A 25,310-nucleotide genomic window follows, 5' to 3' on the forward strand; every position below is an offset into this window, starting at 1 on the left:
CTGAAATGATTCAAGATGTTTTCACCTTGAAATATAGTCCTATGAAGATAGGTTAGTCTTTGCCTCTGCTTTTGTTGTTTGTACTTCTCATGAACTGTAAGATGTTCAAATGCCTATAGACTGTTCTTTATTAATTATGAAGTAGATATGGAAATATTTTGAACAGAAATCTTATGTATTACTTTTAAATGAAATGTGCAGAAGGAGAATATTCAGCCATCCCATGAGGAGATGCAAGAATATTATACCAGCTAGCAACTTAGAGTGCTAAAATTTACAAACTTCTTTGGGTTGTGTCTAAGTTACTGCAAAGTAAATGTGATGGCCTTTGCCGAGGAGGAAGAAGACTTAGAAGGCCCTTCAGATGCCTTGGATTTGGTGTACAGAAACGAATTGTGCATGTTTTTCATCTCATCTTTAAAGGTTTAGAGGTTCTTTGTAATGGATATTGACCATCAAAATACTACATTCGTCTAAGAGGAGGTGGGATGGGTATAATGCTTATGCCTCAGCCCAAATTTGCTTCTTTCTGTATGTCTGTTTCAGCTATAATACCAACAGTAATTCGGAAAGGAAACAGAACAAAGCAAATAAGGCAGTTTTTAGTTCCTGAATTCTAGACTATCCTCAAAGACTCCGATACTTCAATTTAACTCAGTTGTCTGAGTTTCCTTTGATTCTTCCAAATGCTTCAGACTTGCTTAGACAAAAGCCTCTTTCTTCACAATTGTCAAATTTCATTGAATCTCAAGTCGTGGTGATAGAGCTTAATTGTCAGCAAAATAAGTCTTGGTTTCTGTAAATTGTTTGATCCTCAATTGGTTTAGAAGTGACAATGTACTTTCTTTTACAGGGTTTAGACACTGTTTCCATGTGGCATATGGAGCAAAGTTGGACCAACTAAAGAAATTATTTCAATTGTTTTCTGTCAGGAAAGCTTAGACAAAGAGCTTAGTCTCAGATCCTTTAAAGTTCAAGCATCTGCCACTAGGGGCAAAAATTATTTTCCTGTAGGCATTCATCTTTTATTATAGATTCACTGTGATGCTTCACTTCATTGATAATCTAATTTAAACCCCAGAGATGAGTCATATCTCCTCAATGGGATTCAAATCTAGTTTAAATTCTCTGATGTCAAACCTTTCAGTTCTTCCAGGATCTCTTTTCTGAACATAATGGTCCTTGGGGTGTCTGTGTGTGCTGAGGAAAGAATGTGAACCATGCAAGCAGTAGCATTTCAGTGAAAACATTTTACAGAGCGTCTGAAGATTTGTTCCTAATATTCATTTGGATTTCTGCTTTAAGAAAACTTAATATGGCTTACGTTCTTCCTTATCCTGCCAGGTGGTCCATGTAGAGAGATTTCTGCAGGTATATGGGTAGAACCCCACTGAAGTAAGAAGCCTTGTATAGGGTGGAATAAACCCGACCGTATGGATCATGTGTGATACTAGAGACTTTTGTTTCATAAGTCCAGAATTTTCTATACTAATTGTGATACTACGTTTTTTTCAGAAAAATACTTGTTTATGAAAGTGTACAAAACCTTTCATGTCAGGGCACGTTTCAGTCTTCACTTTTCTGGAGAAAAAAATTCCAATCATCCAGAAAGTCCTAAAAATCTTTAGAATGATGCAAACTCTTTAACTTCTTGGTATCCTCTTCCTGAAAGCATGACCACTGTATAGTTGACCACTAAGAATTTTAGAAATGAAATGTTCATATTAGAAGGTGAATTGCAGTTTAAGGAGTTCATCTCTGGAGTCAGTCAAGGACAAAATAGACATTTAGAAAGTTAAGAGGTGTTGTAAATATGATTCAGCTGTGATGAAAAAGTTTATTGGATGCTTTTCATTTGCATTGTAAAATTAAGATACATTTTCAAATTTATCAGACCCAACATTTGTTCTCTAAATATTATAGTTAAATATCTGCAATACTAACTTGTTACTAATTAATATTCCAAAATGGTGGTTGGATTATTCACACTTCCTCCAGAAGTTACTAAAATACAAGAAAAAAAAATGTAACATACCCACAAAGTAATCCAGGATCAAGCTCCCTGATCTTGCTGTTGTATGCAGAGACAAGAAAAAGCACAAGATTTGTTTGCATCATTTAATTTCATTATTGTATGTGTATTTTTGCATTTTAATCTTTCTATATTGGAGATTTTAAAATACTTTTTAATGCAGAAAAATAGCAAAGCAGTTGTTTTACAACAGCCATTTTAAACATGACAAGGACCAGACTACGATCAGTGATTATTTGCAAAATTTGTAATGCTTTTTCCAAAATACAATTTGTAGTTTAGTTCCATTAGAGGATTTTATAGTGTTTTATACATTAAATTTAGACATCTGAAATGATGTCATCTGATGATTTTTTTCATCGTTTTTGTGTTGCTCCTCTAGCTGTCCAGTTCCTTGCAATTGTGGAACTTCTTTTCATCCCGATGCATCTGATACAGTTGAACATAAAAACTGATAATAAAACTGGACAATGCTGTGAAAATGGATGACAGAGAGACAAAATGGGCAAATAAATAACTGGAAAGTGAACTGTTAAGACCCAAAACAGACATGTTTATTTTGAAGGAAGAAAGAAAACTTGATTGAGAGTTCTTCTACCGGAAGTCTTAGTTGACATAAGATCATGTGTGAATGAAATCAAGCTAAGCAGAGTATACCCAAAAGACTAACCTTAGGCACAGCAGGCTATTGTCCCTGCAGTTCTTCTATAGTTAGTGGAGAGATACATTCTTCTGTAAGAGCAGTGTAAAGAAAGAGGTGACTACGAGGCTCTGTTCTCTAAAGGCATCTCTCTTGATATTGTCTTGCCTCCTATGTCTAAAAATAACTTTGCAAGTAGTTTCTCTTAAATGACTTAGGACTATGTAGTATATTCCAAACACATTGTACAAACTCAGTTTAAGTGACAATGGTGTTGTGGCTTCCACTCTTTTAAATTGGGAAGTATTTCACTCTCTGATCTCTCTCACTGTAAGGATTGCCCATGTTTTTTCAGTGCAGAACATCCCTTCTCTTGCTTTAAAAGCTCATGCACATTGTTGTAGTTCCACTGTCTGCATCTTTTTGTGTCTCTACAGTTCCAAAATATTAATTCAAGCACTCTTCTTTCTTTAAGTGTTGCAGCCATCTTCTGTTCAGCCTTCCTGTCATCTGCTTTGTCCCACTTGAGTCAAACTAATAATCACAGAATCACAGAATGGATAAGGTTGGAAGGGACCTCTGGTCATCTAGTCCAACCTCCCTTCTCAAGCACAGTCGCCTAGAGCATGTTAGACAGGGTTGCATCCAGGTGGGTTTTGAATAACTCCAGAGAAGGAGACTCCACAGCCTCTCTGGACAACCTGCTCCAGTGCTCTGTCACTCTCACAGTGAAGAAATTCCTCCTCATGTTCAGGCAGAACTTCCTGTGCTTCAGTTTGTACCTATTGCCTCTTGTCTTGTCACATGGGACAACTGAAAAGAGTTTGTCCCTGTCCCCCTTCTTGAAGACTGGAGTGACACTGGCACTCTTCCAGTCCTCAGGCACCTCTCCAGTTCTCCACGACCTTCAAAGATGATGGAGAACAGCCTGGCAACAACATCCGCCAGCTCCCTCAGTACCCATAGGTGCATCCCATCTGGGCCCATGCATTTGTGGATGTCTGGCCTGCCCAGAAGGTCTCTAATCCTATCCTCCTCAACCAAAGGAAAGTCTTCCCTTCTCCAGACTTTCTCCCTCACGTCCAGGCTACAGGATTCATGAGGGCTGCCCTTAGCAGTGAAGACTGAAGCAAAGAAGGCATTCAGTAATTCTGCCTTCTCTGTATCCCTTGTCACCAGGGCCCCCGCCGCATTCAGTGGCAGGCTCACATATTTCCCTAGTCTTCCTCTTGCTACTGGTGTATGTAAAGAGGCCCTGCTTGTTGTCCTTGACATCCCTTGCTAGATGGTCGCATCTCCACATTCTCTGACTGCATTCCTATAATCCTCCCAAGGATCATGTCCCCTCTTCCACATTCTGTGTACTTTCTTCTTCTGTTGGAGTTTTGCCAGCAGCTCCTTGCTCACCCATGCAGGTCTCCTGCCCCCTTTGCTGTACTTCTTTCTCCTTGGGATGCACCGCTCTTGAGCTTAGAGGAAATGATGCTTGAATATTAGCCGGCTCTCCTGGACCTCCCTTCCTTCTAGGGCTTTAACCCGTGAGATTGCTCCAATTAGGTCCCTGAAGAGTCCAAAGTCTGCTCTCCTGAAGTCCAGGGTTGCAGTCCTGCTTGTTACCTTACTTCTTTCCTGCAGGATCCTGAAATCCACCATCTCATGGTCACTGCAGCCAAGGCTGCCCCCAACCTTCATAGCTAATAAGTAGCTAGTAAGCTACTATAAAGCTATTAGGAAGTAGCTAATAAGCTACTGCCTGGGTTATTTTTCTGATCTATTGCTTTGACTGAGTATTTTCTCTCCACTAGCTCAATATACTTTATTCTTCCATACTTTCTTGTCTGTATTTCACTGTGTCAGGCATCACACCTTGATTGTGCTTGTGATGGTGTTCTCTTTTGTTAGTTAAGTATGTTTATTTGTGTCCAGAAATTTGTATCATTCCATTGTGAAGCAGAATAGAAAAAGAAATGTTGAAGGAAGGTGGAGGTGAGAAAAGGGGAACAGATATGCAGTGAGGTAGGGTGAAGGAGAAGATATCTGCAAGCAGACAATCTGCACGAGGCGGAAATTCAGGTCAATATGTATAAAGCTGTCTGAATGTCCGAACATCTTAAATTTGGCAACTTCTGTGACAGTTACTACCAGCTAGTCTTTTGACAGTTCTGCCTTGCAGTTTCTCCCCAGGATCAAATGGAGAGAAGCCTCTTTCTTGATTTTATGGCCCCATTGTGTTTTGAAGGAGTTTGCTAGGAGGTGTAGAAAGGCATGTGGCTTCGTTCGAGCCTTAGCCCTCTGCCTGTGCAACGCTTTTAGTTTTTCTGCTCCTGTTAGCTGGAGCTCTAGGCAGACTCCTTTTTTTTTTTTTTTTTTCCTGCCTCCCATTATCATTTTGCCTGCTTATCTTTTTTGCTTACATCTTTTTAACTTCCTGCTCTCTGTGCAGTAAAGTTCATGCAGAAGCTGGATCTTCTTCATCTTAAAATCATCTCTCAAGATACACCAGTATCACTGTAACCACAGTACAACATAAACCGACAGCAGTTTAACGTAAAGGTGGAGAAACTCATTAATTCTCTGACCCCTTTGTTTTCCCATGGAAAAAAAAAAAAAGAGAGAGAGATATGTCTTGTCTTGCAACTTTATGTTGCAGCTTACTGTTACATCTCCTATCCTCATTATTCCTTTTACAGTCGATTGTGTTGGTTTCTCTTAACTGATATGACAAACTCTTTAGGGCAGGGCATGCCACTAGCTATGTGATTGTCCAGCATATGTCATCATGAGGCTTTGACTTCCACTTCAGATAAATTAATCCTCTTCTGGGTGTTTGTATCGTGCAAATAACTACTGATAGCATTTTCAGAAGTCTATTGTTATGGACTTCTCTGTTTTTGCCTATTTATTTAGGAGTTCATGTTGCTGAACAGCTATAAATCAGGGTTTCTTATTGAGGTCTGTCTTTCAATCGAACAAAGACAAAATAGACTGTAAATTTTTTTTGCTTTTGCTTGAATGACTGTTCAGTGTAGTCAGTATGTATTATTTTTTATCCTTGATGTATGTTAAATTTGTTTATGGAAAAATGAAGAAGTATTTCTGTTAACGTATGATTTCTGTTTACCATTCTGAATTTGTTTATTATTATACAAAAGGCATGAAAAAATACAGGGCCATGTAAGATTTTTCCTCAATTTTAAGCAATTTGTATGTAAGCATAGGTATTTTAAATAATTTAATGTACATGGGTAAAAGTCTTTAGCATTCAGCTGTCCAAAAATCTAGGAGGATGCGATTAGGTTATATTTCTATGTGAACATTAAAAGTTCTTTGATTTTTGTGTATACATTACTGGTGTTTTGGTATAGGCATCTTCTGCAGCTACGTGTTCCTAGTATGATTTTTTTGTTTCTGAGATGAAGCAATCTAATAGTTGCCCAGTAAAGGGTGTACAATACAGTACAGTACAATGAAATATAACTTTGCACAATGCTTAGTGTTTAATATATTAAAATTCTTTTCTTCTTTTAACATAATGAATCTAATGTACAGTAGGGAAGAGGTCATTTTTTTCCTCATTTGAATATATATTATACTCCACATTTCCATTTCAGTGTTTGTTGTTAATTATAATTTAAACTGTGAAGAAGTTTATACTATAGTGATTTTTTCCCCTAGTAGCTGATGGCCCAAAGAAATGCACTGTCAGACTTTGTCTAGATTCCTTTGGACAACACTTTTTTCTTGAGGAAAAGGCTTGGGATTTGAGTGCCATCAGCTTTTTTGAGACAAAAGATTTTTTGATTGTTCCTCAGATGAGATTTGCAAGTGGCATTTGGTGCCGATCACAGAACTGGAGAGGAGGTGCAGTCATCCCTCGTTATACCCTACAGCCCATTCCTGAGGAGAAGATCCAGTCCATGCCCCAAATTAGGCAAAAAAAAAAAAAAAAAAAAAAAAAAAAAAAAAAAAAAAAAAGGTGCAGAATTTGAATCCAGCGGTAGCTTTTCCCGTGCTGGTTGCTGTAGCCTTTGGGCAAACACTCATTTGCCTTCTTCTGGTGCCATGCTTATTTACTGATTCACGCAAAGGGAGAACAGCTTCAACAGGAGAGACTGGCAGAGGCCTACCGCAGAATTGCCTGTAGTATAGCAATTACCACACTCTACTGAGAGGTAAGTGACTTAGAATTCAGCGCCTGCTCTGTGAATGGAAAAAAACAACACATACCAGCCTTCACCTCTCATATAAGTGTCCTGACCCCCAGGCTAGGCTATGTGTTACAGAGCAGTTGTCAGGTTTCCCAGTATCTTTTTTCCTTTGAGATTTTGTGAATAGCAGCTAAGTTGAGAAACTAGTTGTTTCCAAATTTTCCGTGGGTTTTGCTCCAAGATGTGTTTTAAAATGTCCTAAGTTGAAACAAAATATTGCTTTTTTTAAAAAAAAAATGTTATTTAACACACAGCAAATTTTTGAAGCAAATGCTTTATTTCCACAGCAATCTAAAATAAATACAATTCTAATTTTCTGGTAGTTCTAGCAGAACTTCTCTTGAACTCAGTAATAATGGGATTTCACATGAAACAAAAAAACCATTAAGAATTACCTGGTGTAATCTGTTATGAATTCTGGATAGTGCAAACTGCATTGTTGCAGTGGCTCTTTTATCTTATGAGTTGCTGAAGAGGAAAGCATCATCTCAAGAATCATTAAAATGGGTATTTAATGAATAAAATTTAGAGATGAGCTGTCTTTGCTGAACAATGCACATTTCCAGAAAAAGAAGGAAGAAGAAAAAGAAACTGAACCAAAGTAACATGATAAATAGAAGATGAGGCTTTAGAAATGAAATGCCTCTGCTGTTTGAGTTGTCCAAAGACTTTATCCTCAAAGCGGATGGACTAGATAGAGGCCAGAAGTCTAATCCAAGCTTTCAGACAACTCAGTCTTTCTCTTCAAGAAAGAGAGAAAATAGATGGAGTATGTTATAATCATTCTTCTCGATATGAGGGAGAGGATCTGATGATATGATTGGTAAAATACGGGATAACGGTTGTTTTCTGGATGATAACTATCACCTAGAGAGCAATTTCAAAACAAGATTTCAGAAGCAAAAAACTTCATTTTCAGTGATCTTCTACTTAGTTATTGTCTTAGACTAGAATGATGGTTTAGCCCTTTAAGTTCAGTTGCTGGATTTTTTTGTTGTTTTTTAGTAATTTTCTTCACTGAATTACAGAGGTAAAAGTTTAATATTGTTCTTGGCAAGGGAAAAAACGCGGTGTGTATTATGTTAATGCATAGTGCCACTATCTTTCTAATTACAAAGCAAAGATGTAGTTTTGTGCTTAGACTAGATATAAAACTTTGATATTTAAAAGTTTGATGTTGTGAATGATACCTTTTTCACAATAAACCAAAAAAAAAAAAAAAGGTCCATGAATGTTAGTTGTTGGTATGAGGGGCAATATTTCAGGGATCAATAATCTGGAAGTTATTAATGAACATATTTTACCAGAAGTAACTTGCTTTTGTAGAAGATACTATTTCATTACTGAGTATAATATAGATACTAAGCTAAATTCTGTACTGCAAATTCCTGTACAGCTGAAATTGTAGTTAGCGTGGATAATTGGTAATGAGATTATATATAATATGAAAGGTGATTGCGATGAAGAAAGTCAGTATTTAGACTCTTCCCAAGTAAGCAATTTAAGATAGTAAGAAAGCTGTTTGTGTGCTATGTTTTTTAGTGGAGAATTTACATACACTTTCTTCATTGAATCTTACCTGGGGAGATAGTCTGACTAGTGATAACTGCTGTTAATACGTGTGCTTTTCTGGCCACAGCCAGAGAAAAAAGACATACTGTTTAGAAAAGGGGCAAGCAAGACTTGCATGGGGCATTGACCTTGCACTGTTTTTCCATGAGCAGGGTAATTCTAATCAGCAGATTATTAAAACACAGTTTTAGTTACAGTAAACTGCAAAGCTTTCGAAACAACTCTACAGTCAGAATCAATGTATTTGGACTAGGTAATTTAGCAATCTCTATCATCAGTAAAAGCATACAATTCATGTGTGTGTGTGTGTGTGTTATATATATGTGTGTGTATATATGCACTATATATACACCATCTATATTTACATATATAAATGTAAGATGGAAAATGAATACAAATATAAATTCAATTACAAAGTGTATTTTTCATTCTTCTCATCATTGTTACCATCTTTTTTTTTCTTTAAATCCTACACTTAAAAGTAAGATCAAGCACTAACAGTGTACACATTTGCTTACAGTTTCCTAACTCTGATTTCCTTTTTGACAGCTTAGTGTAAGAAGTCCTTTTCAAGTAGTAAATTAATTTGGATAGAAAGCATCCCACCTGAATTTATTACATGCTGGCAGTTTAGATAAATGGATAATGTGATCTCAGCGTATTTTGGCCCAGCACCACTGGGCCATTTGCAAATATCTAAGAAAGTGATAATGTTCCTGTCAGTTTTAGGCTGCTAAAGAAAAAATGGGGTAGAATTTCTTATTTATATTTATAGGATGCCTGTAGGGAAGACAGTAATGCTGTATATGGCAGTCTCTGTGGACATGTGGTGCTAAACATATATTTAAAAAAAAGATAACAGACCTATTGACATTTCTTTGTAGAAAAGCCAGAGTAGATCAGTAATTGACAGCTATTCAGGAGATGCATTTCCAGATTTCTTTCTGAAGAAATATTTCACAAACTTAAAATTTCTTTCAAAGTCAGTAATCCATCTTTAATTATTTTGTTGATTTCATAGTTGTATTTTACAAGGTTGATGTAATGTCTGCTTCCTGCCAGCATTTGATATGGACAATCCACTTCTGTCGCTGCTTTGATAAAATGAAAGCCTGCTTATAGTTCCTTTTTTTTTTTTTTTTTCTTTTTTTGGTGTATGTGTGTGAAGTGAGCATGAGTGAAGACCTATTAGTCTTTGAATGCCACAGCTTAACAGCAAGACATGTGAGGAGCCGTGGATTTATGCCACTGACAGAATGGAAAACATGTTTAATGTAGTTAAAATGATAAACATTTAAATGTATCCCGTTCTATGCAGTCACTTCTTTTATTGCTATCTTTGTATATTACTATATTATCACATGTATAGCTGTCAACATTATTTGACTGCCATGTGTACATTTAAAAGGGCTTTGGTTTTATAATTTGTAATCTGGACTGTTAAAGCACATTATTTCTCTTTTAGGTAAAGTTACTGCCTTTCCATATAGCTTGTGTTGTCAAAAGCTTATGCATGGTGTGTTGTAATGCATCTTTCCAGGGTGGAAAACGACAGTGGTATACTAATGTCACCATTCTTGCACCTGCAATCTGCATCCCTTTTTCAAATGGTACTCTAAAAAGTGTTGTCAGCAGAGTATGATCCACATGGGAGATTTTCTCCTCCCTGAGTAAAGTAGGTGGGTGTGAAGTGTATTTCAGTGAATATACTGGTTAACAAAGTAAACTAGAAGCGTCAAATATGTTTAAAAATAATGTTCTACTGCTCTATAGTGTCCTTGATATTTGGAATTTAGGTTGCACAATACTGAATGCTATTGGCTTTTGGCCATTCTTGTGGACAATCCTGATTTCTTGTTTTTTAAAAAAATCTTTTTTTCTGGTGTTCACATCATAAATGTTGATTCAGTTTGGATTATATTTCTTTCATCATGAGGTATGTATAAACATTTTAAATAGGTGTGGTACACTGTCAAGTATTTTCATTGTTTGGATGATAGGTTTGAACATCTATTCCCAAGTTATCGGTAGGCACCTGCAGAAGCAAAGTGGGTATATAGCACCTGAACACATTCTGATTCATGCAATTAAAGCAGTTTACAGAGTTAGTAAGAAAAGAATATCACATACTGAGGTTTGATGTCTTTTTCATGCAGAACAAAAGAGTTTTGATTCTTTCATTTCGAGTTTAGCCTAACTATTGTGTAGTGAAGGAGATTTAATGAATCATTGTTTAACTTTGATACTGCCAAGTATTTGACCATTAAATAGTCTCAAATGTGTACATAGCACTTTGTTGACAGACCCTTATTTAACTGTGATTAATTGGCATTGAATAGTTATTTAATTACCTTGGAAGAAGTCTAACAACAGTGTGTGTTCTGATTAAGTTATTTGATGTAAAAACAAACATGGAATTGTTGAAGAAAGCACATTCCCTATTGCAGCTTGCTACTGATGCTGCACAGTACATGAAAGCTGGAGAAGGACCAGAGTAGCAGATACTGTCTGCAAATGCACACTGTAGTAACATTGGTATACTTAATTCTTGATCTCTTTAAAGCCTTTTGTTAGCATTTTCATAAAATTTCACTCACTATAAGTTTTAGATCTAGTATTTTCTTGTTTTCGAAGCCTGGACTGAAACTCATTGGAATAAGTAAAGGATGTCAGCAGTAAGGCAGCTTGAAAATTTTATGAATTCAAAACACTGGGCCACATTTAAGAATTTTCATCTCTTGGCACCTACCTTAGCAGAAATGGTCACTACTTATTTAAGGATTTTGGGGTTTGGGGAGTATTAAGTACTGCCTGGAGATGATGTAGATAGTCTATAAGTTTTAGAGCAAAAAGTAATATATCTACTTTCTGATGCAAGTTAGTGCAGGTCCTGCCCTACTTGAATAGCAAGTGCGACATTTTTTTTACTCTGAAGAATGGGCCCCAAAAGGTTAGATTTGCAAATTCTGGTAGAAACTGTAGTCATAATGGCAAACATTTTGAATCACAACTCAGAATGACTACTTTAAGTTTCACATCTGGAATTTTTTCTTTTTCATGGTTAAAATTGCATAGCCAAGCCACTGATTTACTGTGCTTCCAGTAAGTGGAAACAGTTCTGTTTCTTCATACCTTGCAAAATAGACCTCATTTACTCTAGACAGCCTTGCAAATTTAGCAGTCACTACATATGCACTATCATAGTGGCTAAGGGGCATTTTCTGATGGTTCCAAAATATAGCACTTTAGTTTGGAGATGTTTTGCTCTCTGTGATTGGTGTATGGTGATGGGAACTTGTTTTGATGGGCTGTCACAGCTTTTTTTTTCTGCTTTGAGTACACTGGATAAAGTGCTGTTTCAGCTTTATTTGTATGAACAGGATCTGAAATAAATCTTTTTGGAATAAATATCCAGACCTGGGTCTTCTCTTACGCAGTCAGTGGGACAGTGTTGAAAATCAGCATCAACAAAAGTAGGACCAAGACTTGTGGCTTTGTTGCTTGCTTTTAGGAGTAGAAGAGCAATAACAGCTGCTAGAATAACTGACTAGCCTTATGAGAGGGAGATATGAACCTCTTAGCAAGAAGCATGATATTTTTCTAAGCTTAATTATTTCAGATGTTTTCCTGAAGTAGTTATGCAAAACCTAAATAGGCTATAATCAGTTTTTTTCAGTAACTTGAAAATTCCCAAACAGTGAAATTTTGGTAACAGAAACTGGTCTGAATATTTGGGAAGTAACTGGTTCATCTTCCCCTTGTTTGCATCACTTCAGTTGTATCAGGTGGCCTGTAAAAGGTCCCACTGCTTTCAGGTTTTATCTTCTTTCTATACCATTTCTTTCACTAGCTCATATTTTGGTCCATGTCATTTTATGGAATTAGTGCGTTTATGTTTGAATGAGGATTAGGCAGATTAAAAGATGTTTTCATGTTTTACTGATAATGTCAAATTAATTTCCTCTTTCCTAGTGGCAGCTCACAGCTCTGTCAAAAAGCAGTCTGTAGAAGCACTGTTATACTTAACAATTTCTTAAGGCAATTGCCAAAAATATAGTTTTGGTATTTATTTAACAGCTTGATTATCCATGGAAACTTGAGTAATGGCTGTTTGTGGGTATATGGAAGAGAGAGCAAGACCAAAGGAATACTGAGGCAGGTTCAAGTGAGCTAGGTTTTCATTTGTGTCTATATTCCTCAAGACTTCAGCCAGGAGAGATGTTACTGTAAAGCAGACTATTCTGACACAATCGCTCTTGGCATTCAGGATGAATGCAAGTATTATGCAGTTCTCGTTTATATCTATGTTGGTTTGTTATCACTGAAAGAGCCAAGGCAGATCTGTATCATGTTTGCTACCTAAAACTCTCATTGTTGCAACACTGAAACTTTTACAGGAAATGATTGTAGATAGTCACAGCAAAATTCCTCCTTGAACAGCTTAACTGATGATTTTTCAACAGAAATCTAAGAGGATTGAGGGTGTGAACTGAACTCCAAGATACTGTTGGAACTGAAACTGGAAAAGAGTTAAATTGCTTTTGAGAGTTAGCATTTTGTAATGGTATCTCTCCTCTAGCCCTTAAGGCCTTGCCCTTACCATACAAAATAAGCATAAGCATAATGCTTTTCCAGGGACAAGTTTGGATGTGCTCTTCCATTTGTGGGATCATGGAAGTTGTGAAGGCATTGCTTGGTTCCCGACAGGGCTGGTAGTGGCCTGAGCTGTGCTGTCCGTGTGGAGAGCAACCAGTCTGGATGACCTCGCTTTGTTGATGTGGTGCTGTGGTGGATGGCTTTTAAGGAGTAGCTGCTTCTGTCTGTCTGCTGCAACTATTACAAATAAAACACATTTTGGGTTAAAAGGCAGAGGAAGATTTTGAGACTGAATTAAGCTGAGGATTCCATGCTACAGGAATAATCCTCTGCCCTCGTGTAAAGCTTGTCATCAGTGGTTCTCACAGCATTTCACAAAGGAGCTCAGCACTGTTACCTCCCCTTTCTGTGCCCTTCACTTTGTAACGTAAAATGAGGTCACTCTGGCAAAGAGTGGCAAAGAGGGGAACAGAATGCTAATATCCTGAGTCCAATCCTTTATACTGTGTTGTTTCCCTAATCTGCCCCTGCTAGACAGGCCACTAAGGAGCGTCCTGTCAGAAATCTTTAACTTCTTGGAATGATTTTTTTTTATTTATTTTTATTTTTTTTTTTTGCCGTTGAAACCTTAATGATTCATTTGGAAATATCTTGAATATAATCTTAAGAGATGTTAGAAGTCTAAGTAGTCAAGCTAAGCACATATATTCTATATGCAAGAAAACTCTTCCAAGGTCAGCCTCCATGTAAGGGAATCACAGGAAGGGGAAACCTTAAAATTTTTCCTTGGAGTTCCTTCTAATTTATCTGTTCCAGCATGAAATAAATGAAAGGGTATATCTCCAGCTGACAACCTCCTGTAGAAACAGATGAAAGATTTTTTATTGAATCTTGTGTTGCTGTATACCCTTCCTCTTTGTCTTCAACGCCTAAAGATAGATAGGATGGATGCTACTGGTAGCGGCCTAAGTAACTGCTTTTGGCACAAGAGTACTATGGAACAAACTGTTCAGCACTAGGATCTCTGTCTTTGGAGCCATGTCCCATGACTGAAGAGGGAATGATGCGTCTTGCATATTACTTGGCCTGGAACAAAAGTTCCTTTTAGAAAAATAAGTGTTATGCAACAAGACTCATAATTCCAGGACAATCATGAACAGAAAAATAGAATGATGGTTGCTACAAAAGTTACTGTAGCTAATGCGCTTATCTCCAAATTTAGTCTCCAGCATGATCTGTAGAAACTTAAAAGTGAACTTCTCTCAGTTTAATGAGCTCTTAGGAGGAAAAAAAAGTGTCTTTTGTTGCCAGTGCAGTGAATGTGTTTGTACCAGTTAGAAGTAATAATTGAATCAAGATGTATGGAGATAAAAAAGCAATGCGAATGCATGTTTGGGCATACACACCTTATAAAAGGCCAGATTCTCATCCTTAGCTTAGAGTTTCTTTCCCGCAGAGTAGAGGTATCAATTAATAGAGAAAGATAGTAATCCACTTATGGGTGGCAGAGTTCTGCCTTTAATTATTAAAGAACTCTTGCTATAACTGATTTTTTTCACTCAACTAGAACTTGGAAAAATAGAGAAGTGTAAATGCTTCAGTGATAGCAGATTAAAAATTGTGTTACGGGTTTTAATAAAGATCAGCATTGTCAAGGTTTTGAATAAATATAAATACAAGGCTGCATGAACACAAATCTACCTGAATGTTGATTTCAGAAATGTCTGCAATTTGAATTCACCTATAATGGAGGGGTGAAATTTAGAAATAGTCAGCTGTGATCTATCTAGGACACGTGTGCGCTAGCAAGAGTCTCAGAATCTGCTCAGATAGGAGCAGGTTATGGCTAATGTTGCTTGATGAAACTTGTATTAAGATGTCTGAACTGTAAACCTTTACACATTGAGCCTGTAAAGCTTGCATGTTTTACCTGTTCAATGCTATTGAACAACTAGCTTAAATTGAAAGGAAAAGTTTAACATTAGCTCCTAAGTAAATGTTTATATCTAGGTGAAATGTGTTTGTTAAAGTGTTTTATTCTTCTATAGCAAAATATATTCCATTGATTTTTTAAAATATATATAAAAATATATAAAATGTGTGTATATATATATATATATATATATATATATATATATCTTAGTAGTGATTTCAGAAGGTATCTTTTTATCTGTAGATTCCAGGTGTTTCTTTTTAAATGTTACTAAACTGGTAAATGGTGAAACATTGTGCGTTTAAGATATTTTGATCTTTTGAGAAACTGTATTTAAATTATAGTTTTTTTTCCCTCCTTGTTTCTGTAGGAAGAATCTTAAATCGTTTCTCCAAAGATATTGGCCATCTGGATGACTTGCTTCCATTGACGTTTTTGGACTTTATGCAGGTAATTCAGTTGCTATTGTAAAATAATTCTACACTGTGTTCTCAATTTATATTCCTCTATGCTTAGGTGTAAATCAACTGTTTGTCACAGATGTAGTTGAGTTTAATGAAAGTCCTTGTTTGTGGAAGAAAGGTGCGGTTGAAATTTAATGTGTCAGTAAAAAGCTAACATGAGTAATAACCGGCAGGTAGGAGTGGCTATACACAACTTGCTATTATGTCAGGATTTCGGTTCATAGTAGCTACATGCTTGGTAAATTGCTCCTGATTTGCCTCCAAGCAATCTGGCAAGCTTATTGCTGTTATAAGAAATATGTCCATAGTAAAGAAACAATCAACTCACATGAAAAGATAGCACAGATTAACCTAATTATGTGCGTACTTCCACAAAGAATCAAATGCTTACCACACCAGTTTGGATTAAAATAGGTGTGGCTATTTACAAAGAAATGATTAGTAGTAATAGGGTGAGTATAATAGCCTTAATAGGAACAAGTGAAATAGCTGTAGACAAAAAAAGATGGACAAAGCACTGAGATTTTAATGATGACGAAAGGATAAAGGATTATATGTGACATCACAGTGATTTTTCTGTTGGAGCCGTTACTATTCCTCCTTATAAAATACTGCAGAAAGCAAAACGTTGCAGAAAAACATGATCATACTGCATCAAAATACATGGATCATGGAATACACGGAGTAGCAGAGGATAGAGATAAAAATAACTTAGTGGTTCATTTGGATCCACTTAGTGGATCAGGTCTGTCATGCTCAGGTCAGAAACGTTTCTTAAAGTACTACTGCTGACTTCATTTAGTTTTCTAGAGATAGCTTAATCTAGATCTCAACCTAATTTTGAGTACTTTAAAATTAAACCAAAGTCCTTTCAAGTTCTTAAGAATTGTTTAATCACATTGTTAATGCTGAATTCTTGAAAAAAGAAAAAATGATTCCAGTAAGTTAGTAAGAACATTTAAGAGAACATCTGTTTTTCCTAGGTGAGCAAAGATTTAAAGTTGAGGTTTATGTTTGTTTATGAAAGCTTTACAATGCCATGTGTTATTTTGGGGAAGAGAGGAAGATTAATGTATTTTATTTGCCAATTAAAAAGTAGTGATTTTTTTGTGAGTTAGCTGCTTGTAGTGAGTATTATGATTTCGAATTCACACTTTTTAGGCTCTTCTCTGATAATTAAACACTTGCAATATGCTACCCATTTTTCTATAGTTTATACAAATTCCAAACTTTCTGCAGTCTCATGGACTATCCTTCATTAGGCAGACTATCTTAATTTATTTCAGCTCTCTTGGGTTCCTTTCTTTTTGTATAGAAGCTCTTGTCCTTGTCTAGAAGTCCTTGTTCTCTTAGCGCAGGAGTTGCATCCACAAAGACAAACTCATCTCTTCTGTGCAGCGTTCCTTGGCCATTAGAGCAAGCAATGCAGAGAGGCTTGAATTTGCACAGGCTTTTCCCCTTAACCGCAGACTGGGCTATGTATCTTCACACTAGACAGCGCTCTTGGCCAGGGCATCCTCTGGCTCCTGTGGTCATGAGACAAAATGATTAACTCTTTTTCTTAGCGTTGTGTATTTATAATAATGTGAGGGTTGTTTTGGAGCCCACTTGCATAGTGTGTTTATAGCAAAAAAATGAGTGGGTGTTTTGCATGCCCTGGCATGAGGTTTAAAGGCATGTGGGGTTGTCTGAGGATGCAAAACTTGCTGGGAAAACGTTGGAGAACTCTGTAGGCAGATGGAGGCAAAGTTGGTGTGGTCTTGTCCATACTTCCTTTTGGGAGCAGACCCTGAAGCAAACTGTCTTGAGAACTATATTCTAGTTTCATCTGAGGGAGCCAACTGCTTTGCTACAAAGAGAGCCAAGGAGAGAGCTAACTGCGTGCATGGGAAACAAGCAGAGAACTGAACCATGTAGCAATAAACTGGAGAGCTAAGCTGTCTGATTAATATGTACATACACTGAGCAGTATATGCTTACCAAAACTTAACTGATCTGGGATGAAAGAACTGAGGCTGTTACTGTAAATATGATTTTATTCTTCTTTCATACTCATATTGTGAAAAGCATGCTTTTTAAACATTTCCCTTCGTGTTGAATATTTTACTCAATTCGTTTCATTAGGCTATTGCATGAATTGTTACACATTCTGAAGTTTGTATTTTAAGTGAAAGGTTTGTTTTTCCAAAAATATAAATTAGATGTTATATGTCCGGTGCACTGTTACAATGATGCTTTGTTTCAAAGCTTGCCTGTTCAGTTTGGCATCAGGAAAGAAAACTTAAGATCTCTCTTTTGTTTAATAATAAACTGCTATCCATAAGACAAAAGCACTTCCTTGTTGGCAAGTTTTCTAAAACTTACTATTCTTGATTAGCAAGTTTGTTGATTAGCTGATGCCTTTTGAAATTCAATAGCGAAGATATATTATTTATTTTTGAAGGAGCACAGATTTGTACAAAGGATAACTGTTATCAATTATGATAAAGATCTTTTGTCACTTGTTTTGTTTGCAGGTGTCTTTTATAAGGCTTTCTATAATCCCTTCAGGAAGAAATATTTTCTCTTTTCTAAAAACAGTATTAGCTAAATACAAAAGCTCTGATCCCAACTATTGTTGCTGATTCTTTGAGAGACATTTCCCAACATTCATTGTTTAAATGGTTGTCAGGAGGAATCAAGTGAAACTTAATAAACAATGCAGTAACTGGTTCATCTTACTTTGTGTGTAGAAGCTTTTCTTCAGCGGATTTGCATTGAAGAAGTGGTCCTTTTTCTGAGTTATTGCTAGGATCATTGTGAAGCATTCCAGCATTTTACTATACTAGCAAGTGAGTGTATCATTTCTGCACAAATAAACACCGTGTGATTGGGCACTCAAAAACAACAGCATGAGCCCATTTAAATACCTGTAAATAAATAATTAAAATTTGCTAGTTTCAAGGATTTCATAGTTGCACAGAGTACAGGTTTTAGGGCAACACTAAAAATTCATGATATGCTTTTTGAATCCCTAATAAGATTTATACACTGTACTACAATCATAATGAGCATGATTAGTCTAGACAGCGATACTGGATGAAAATTAATTCCTTAAACTAAAAGAATTGCATTTATTAGATTTTTCCATTGGGTAAAGGAAGAACAAATAGTCATTTACATTCAAGACAGAGGATGCTTAGTTTACACTTAGTTGTTAAAGCAGAAATGAAGGCAAGCACAAAAATGCCTTGTAGACTTTGTGCGTTCTTCCTAAAACACGGATAGAATTTGCAGAACTGTTGATTAGAAGTAGCTCCCGAAGTAGCAGTTCTCACTATGTCTACAAAGTTTACATCCTTCTATCCGTCCTTCATGTTTTAACTGCATCAAAATATAGCATAGCAGTCTTTGGAGAGACAGAGGGGGAGGAATTTGGTCTCCTCTAAGAGAAGGCAATCATTTTTTCATCTTAATCTGTGAATTTTAACAGCATATGAGAAATGTCATAGTAGTGCAGTGACTAACTACTCATAGAAATCACTGTATCCATAAGTTTTATAAATAAAAAATAATTCTCTTTTATGAGAATACTTTTATGGCTATGTTTTACCACAAGGCTGTTGAACAGAGCTCTGTGAGTAGACATGCTGTGTAGAAATTGAAAGGAGACCAAAGTTAAGTTATGTATTTTAACTGAGTTATCTCAAATTGTACATTTATAGCTCTGTTCAAAGGTGATTAAAGTGAAAAGTAAGCTTTATAGGCCCCAGTTCTGTTTTTTTTTTTTTTTTTTTTAAGAAAAAAAAAGGTAAACTAGCCTGAGCCCTTATGTTCTGGAGTGGATTCTGGCTAGGCATAAGGTTCCATACCAGATTGCCCTTGTAAAAAAAGCAGTGTCATGTTCAGTGCATCACTTATCCTATATACCAAGTACGGCACTAAATATATTTGTAAGAACAGGTGTCATGTCTGTATGTTGATTCAGACAGCCAAAAAGTTGAATGAAATTGTTTGGCACTGGTGTGGTTTTGGGGTATTTTTTAAGTAAGCCTGCTCTATTTCATCTCTCTTTCTTTTTTCTCTTCAGAGTTGCATATTTTTGGCAATTTTTTCCAACTAAGTTGCAATATTTTCAGGTCAGAGACTATTTATATAGAGCCCATTAAAATGCTTTCAAACCTTTAAAGAGGATTTAAACCCCTACTTCATCTAGATATATACATTTTTACTTATGTATTTGTTGGCTTAAACAGAGGACAGGCCTGATAGCAGCCCCTAAGAGTTGCCCACATATAAACAATCATAGAAATGCTCCCTTCAGTTGGTACGAACTTGATCATCTTACAAAGTCCAAAGGGACTTAATAAGTGCCTTTTAAGGTGACCGGGATTTGTTACTCAGTTTTCTTAGGCTTCTCTGAAAATACCAGCTAAATTTACTCAGTGGTGTAGCCAACTGTTGTTCCTACTCCTGCTTGAAGCTCTGTGGGAACACAGTGCTCTGTTGATGTCGGCTTCGCTGATCGGTGGTTGGCTTATTGTTTAAAATGTTGTGGTTAAAATGTGTACCCATCTATAGCTCAATGGAATTAGTTAATAAAACACCTACGCTGATTTGAGAGAAGTTCAGTAATTATAATAGTATGGGAATTAAAAATCCACCATATTCAGGAGTATTTTATGTTCATTAACTGAGATACTCTGCAGTATTCCAGTATTTTGGATGCTACATTTTTGAGGGCCCATCAAAAACTCTGCAGATACATCTGCAGAGGCTGAACATCATTGAACTGGGCTCACAGGTGATTCAGGATGAGCACCCCCAGACTCTTAACTGTTAGTTGAATATTATACCTATAAAACTGACTGAGTATATGGAGGATGAAGTACATTTCAGGGTTTTTTATTTTCTGTTAATTGTGTTGATAAATCTTAAATTGTTTATGGCTTCAGTTTCTGGCCCTCTTAATTCTTTAGTGATCTCATTACCTTTTAATAGAGTCAAATTTCTTCTTTAGTTTCTAGCGAATTTAAATAACTTCGTGTGATGGCCTTTCATTTTGATTTCTTCCCCTGTATTGGACTGGAAAAAAAAATAATCATGATTTGTTTTGTTTCTGGAGAACACTGTGAACATGTGAACTATCTGCAGCTGCCCTTGGAAAAGGGCAGTGATTTATTGAGGAAAACTGAATTGCAAAACCTTTTTCCTCCCCAAAATCAACAGCTTGACTGAGTTTAAATAAGTGACTTTTCATATCCTTTCATCACACACAAAGACCTAATCCTGAGACTACTTGAGCCACCAATGTAGGCTGTGGCTGAGACCACCACTGAATGTGCCATTCCCTTCTCACCACACACAAAACACATTGACTGCAGCTTTATGAAGTGAAAATACTGAAGAAAAGGAAAATGTGAAGGAGGTGTCCACAGTCATTTCTTTTTTTTAAAAAAAAAAAATAGCTGCTGCATCTGGATATTAGGAACAAAAAGTGCCTCAGACTGGAATAATAGCTTGGGTCACTTGCTTTCATATGTGCAAAAGAGTGGAACTGCCGTTACTTGTTTCAGTACCACTGACCCCTGCATTTTATTGTGTGAAGATGTCAGGGAAAGTGTGTAGAAAGAATTCCAGTATCTTTTAGTTTAACAATGACTTTGTTATTTTGTGATTTCGGTGAGGGGTTTGGGGCAGGGAGGTGTTCAAGTTTTGTGTGTATGCCTGTGTGAGATAGTTTTAAGAGATGTTTGTGTTCATTAAAGAATAGTGTTCATTAGAAAGAATTAGAAAGAATTCTGTTCATTAAAGAATTTCTGTGTCTGTTTGTATATGTGTGTTTAAAATATGACCATTAAATACATTGCAATAAAAATAACCAATAGAGGGATCTGTGTTAATTGTCAGTGTGTTCTCTTCAGCCTGGTGTACAGAACAAGCCTGTATCTTAGAGAACTTTTGGATTCCTTTCTGATGCTTTCTGATCATTTTGTGTGACAATTATAGTCCAAGATTCTGCAGCTCTGCTGAGGTTTAGATAGAAAAAGAAAAAAGTTGCCTGGTGGCACCTGACCATTAAAGTTTCCCTGAACTTCTTCTTCATTAAAGTTTCCCTGAACATTTAGTTAATATTCCAACAGTACATTTCCAAATATCATAGTACAAAGCACTGCTAATACGTAACAAAAGAATGATCAACACTTAAAGGAAAGTAGTAGGGATGTATATTTTTTCCATAGGCCACTTTTGAGCTGTAATAGTGGAAAAAGTTGAAATGATCATTATGTTAAAAAAATAATCTTTACTTTCTTATACTCTAGTCATTTGATATTTGTATGTGCTTTCAGTTTTGCTTTTTTCTTTGAATTATGAAGAGATTATATACTCTGTCAAAAATAGTTTAAAAAAAAAAAAGCCCCCCCCCCCGTTGTCAAAACACCTCCTCCTAGAGGAGTAAGGGATGTGAGGGAGAAAGAGGCTTGGGATGCACTTGTCTTTAAGACCAAAATGCTGGAGCTGTGAGTTTAGCCCAGACACTCCTCTAAATAGTGCAGTTCTTCATGAACCTTTCACTCCTCTCTTTTTGAATCCTGATTGTTAGATCTCAGCCACCAATTAGTCGTCTTGGTGGTGACCGGCAGTGGAGATAATCTATGCCAAAGCTATTGCTGGTCTTTGCTCTGCAGCTGTCATCATACTGCTTTTAATTTAAGAGTGGCTGTCTTGCATGTGAATTGCACATTTACTGAGGTTGTTTGTTTATATGTGTGTGTGTACATATATACGCATATGATAAAACAGGTGAAGTCTCTAATCACTGCTAATAGGCTGGTTCCTATTTATAGGAATATTTTCAAATTTTGGGGGAAAGCTAAAGATCTGTTCTCACTGTATCAGTCATATGTAACCCAACGCAATACTTTCCCTCACTCGCTTTTTTTTTTTCTGTTTACAGTCATGTATATAATCTTTATAAAAATCAGTATGTATGTCATTCTCTACATATTAGTGTTAAGGCAACAGGTGTCACTGCAGTAACAAAACTAACTGTGTGTGGAAATAAAATATAATTTTAAAATGTTTGAGAGTTTGTATTTACTTAGTTTTGACCCTATTAAAAAAACTCGTAGAAGTAACCCTGTATTTAACATGGGAAAAGTATAAAATAATTCTGAGAAATATGATTTTATTACCTTTATCTCTTCTTACTTTCTTGTATTTCCTTTACCCCTTCTCTCCTTTTCATGTTTTTCTTAGCTCTTTTTCTTTTAGCTTATATACTTCTCCATTTACATAATAAATGTACGTCTTGTTCTTGTTCCATTTTCTCAATATAATGTGGAAGACTGATATCTTGAATATAGTATTCCTCATGAAAGCAAAGCTAGATTTCACTTATTGATAGTAGAAATCTATCTTCTGTATTTTTTTTTCATCTGGAGCATGTAAGTCTTGTGAGATGCAGTCTTCCTCTTCCTTTCCCTAAAATTTTCAGCAGATTGTGGTTTAGTACCAGGAAGACAAAAATCTAATTTTCATCGCTGTATTTTGATGCATCTGACTGAAACCAGTAAGTACAAAATTTGGATCAGGTTTAAAGCAATTCTTCTCTTCTCCATATTGGCTTTTCCATTTTATTTATCAGATTATTCTCAACTATATTTTTATCTACTGAAAGTCAATACAGTTGTATGGAAGTCCATTGATGTCCCAGTTCTGTATAATCTGGAGGTTCCTGCCCTCTTAGGGTAGAATTTGTAAAAATCCCAAAGAGAGATTCTGTTCATTTGAGGTTCTTTATATCCATTGGAAGTTTTTGTTGGTTTTTTTTGTTGTTTGTTTGGTTTTTTTTTACTATGAAAGACAGCAAGGAAATGCTCTAAGTGAACTTACATTTTACAGCTTTCTCATTATGATATTTTAAGACCTTTGAAGATCATTAACATTTCTAACACCCCACAGTAGCTAAAAGTCTTTTAATTCTGCTGTCAGTCATAAAGTGTACAATCCTGTTCCAAATAGTGATAAGTACAAATCTTCTAGATTGCCTTAAACTATTGATATACTATAGATAGGATGTGTGCTTACAAACAAAGAAGGATTTTAGTCTTTGGCAAAAGGACTGGAGATTTCACTTTGGATTCAAGAGGGAGGGAGGAAGAAACTTGGAGGTAATTTGAATTACTAAGCTGTATTAGTGGGGTGTGTGCGTTAAATCATTATGTATGCATTACGCCCCAAACAAATGTGGGACAGGAAATTATCTCTAGCAAAAAAGACTCTCTCATAAAAATGTGCTGCTAGGGTTATATGTGCGTCTCATGCAGAACATGAAAACTTCTTTCTTTTCAGAAGATCTGAAATTGATACTGTGGTTGACTGGTAAACTTTGCAGCTGAACTGAAAACTCCAGACAGATTTGTTGTTTAAAAGATATGTGCTGCACTGTGGGTAGTCTATTAAAGTAAAAGATGAGAGCTCAACTGGAAACTACATGTCAGATGTCTCAAGGAAGCTTATACCTGTCTGTCTTACATTTACATTATATGATAATTCTTTGTCATTTAAACATATTAATTAATTTGGATTACACTCTTGAAGTTGTAAAAATTTATGCGTTAGGAAATGCTCTTTCAAGGTCTAGACAGTGACTATTCCTGCACTGTAGAAAAGGAGTATGCTAAGTAATTGCATTTTCTTCCACAGTCACATCCCTAAATCTTTCATGTATTTGTTTTTGTAATGAGTTTTGAAGTAGTCTAATTATTAGTTTAAACAATCAGAGCTCTCTTATTATGAATATCAATCATGTCATGCTAAAAGAATTATTACAGATCTTCCTGCCTAAAGATTGCTAGGCTGAAAATAAGAATGTGCTGGCTTTGATACCTGACTCAATTGTCCCTCCTGCAATTAATCATAGTAGCCTGCTACTGAGGGGTAAAGAGTTATCTCACCAGACTGAAATTTGAATTTGGGGGTCAGGCTGAGTGTATATTGTTTGTTGTGGTATGTGTGTGTTCATGGTTTGTCATCAGTACACTTCTGAAAAGTGGTCCGTATGGTCTTATATTTGTAAGAAGTCATAACGCTCATTTACCACAGTAAATAATGTTTATTGTCTGCCAAGAAGGTTTCTTCTTGCTTGCCCAAATGCTCCTGGGATCTGGATCTTCAAGAAATGGCTGAATTGGATGAAAGACGTGGCAGTGGTGTTCAGAGGCCATGCAGATTACTTAGAAAGCAGTTGCTGAATGTGTCAGGCCACTGCTTAGCTCCTTGGGGCAGAATGATTACTGAAGAGCGTGTAGTTCTGAAGAGTTATGCAAGTCAGGAATTTGTTTTAAATAACAGAGTAGTATTTTATAGCCCCATCAGAGTTGCAGTTTCTGTAGAAACTAAGAAAAAAAAAATCAAAGGCAAACTAACAAGCTTTGTGGGGGGCTTTTTGTTTTTTTTTGTTTGTTTGATTGTTTTTGTTTGTTTTTTCTTTTTTGTTTCTGCTTATCTTCTATGAAAGAAGGCTACCAGGAAAGAACATAAGCTAGTTTTATTTATGATGATAACTGATTTTGTAGTGTTTAATATTTTTCATAGTTTTGATTTAACTAAGGCAGAGGGGCCACTGTGGAACTTGCAGAAATTTGAGAAGTACTTCTTTACACCTAAAAATAAACATATGAACAGCGTATTTTTAAATAGCAAGAACAAACAGTAAAAAAGTTTAAAAGCTTGTAATTATGTAAGGCTGAAGAGCTATGTTACTGGAGAACTGATATGCTTTTTAACAGAACAGTTTATGGCTCAAATGTAGCACAAAGCTTTTAAGGTTGCTTAAAGACCCAAAATTGACTTTTGGCCAAACAATTAGACTTGGCTGAGC

The 25,310-nt window shown here is 36.1% G+C and overlaps 1 protein-coding gene across 1 annotated transcript in view; it reads left to right on the forward strand.

Moving 5' to 3' along the window:
* Nucleotides 1-25,310, forward strand: part of ABCC4 (ATP binding cassette subfamily C member 4 (PEL blood group)) — a 153,854-nt gene that overhangs the window by 70,149 nt on the left and 58,395 nt on the right. Inside the window, exon 20 of the mRNA XM_062575852.1 lies at nt 15,352-15,431. Within this exon, the coding sequence (XP_062431836.1) occupies nt 15,352-15,431 (80 nt within the window). The remainder of the gene's footprint in view (nt 1-15,351; nt 15,432-25,310) is intronic.

Source organism: Rhea pennata, chromosome 1 (assembly GCF_028389875.1).
Source record: "Rhea pennata isolate bPtePen1 chromosome 1, bPtePen1.pri, whole genome shotgun sequence".
In the NCBI taxonomy this organism is placed as follows: Eukaryota; Metazoa; Chordata; class Aves; order Rheiformes; family Rheidae; genus Rhea; species Rhea pennata.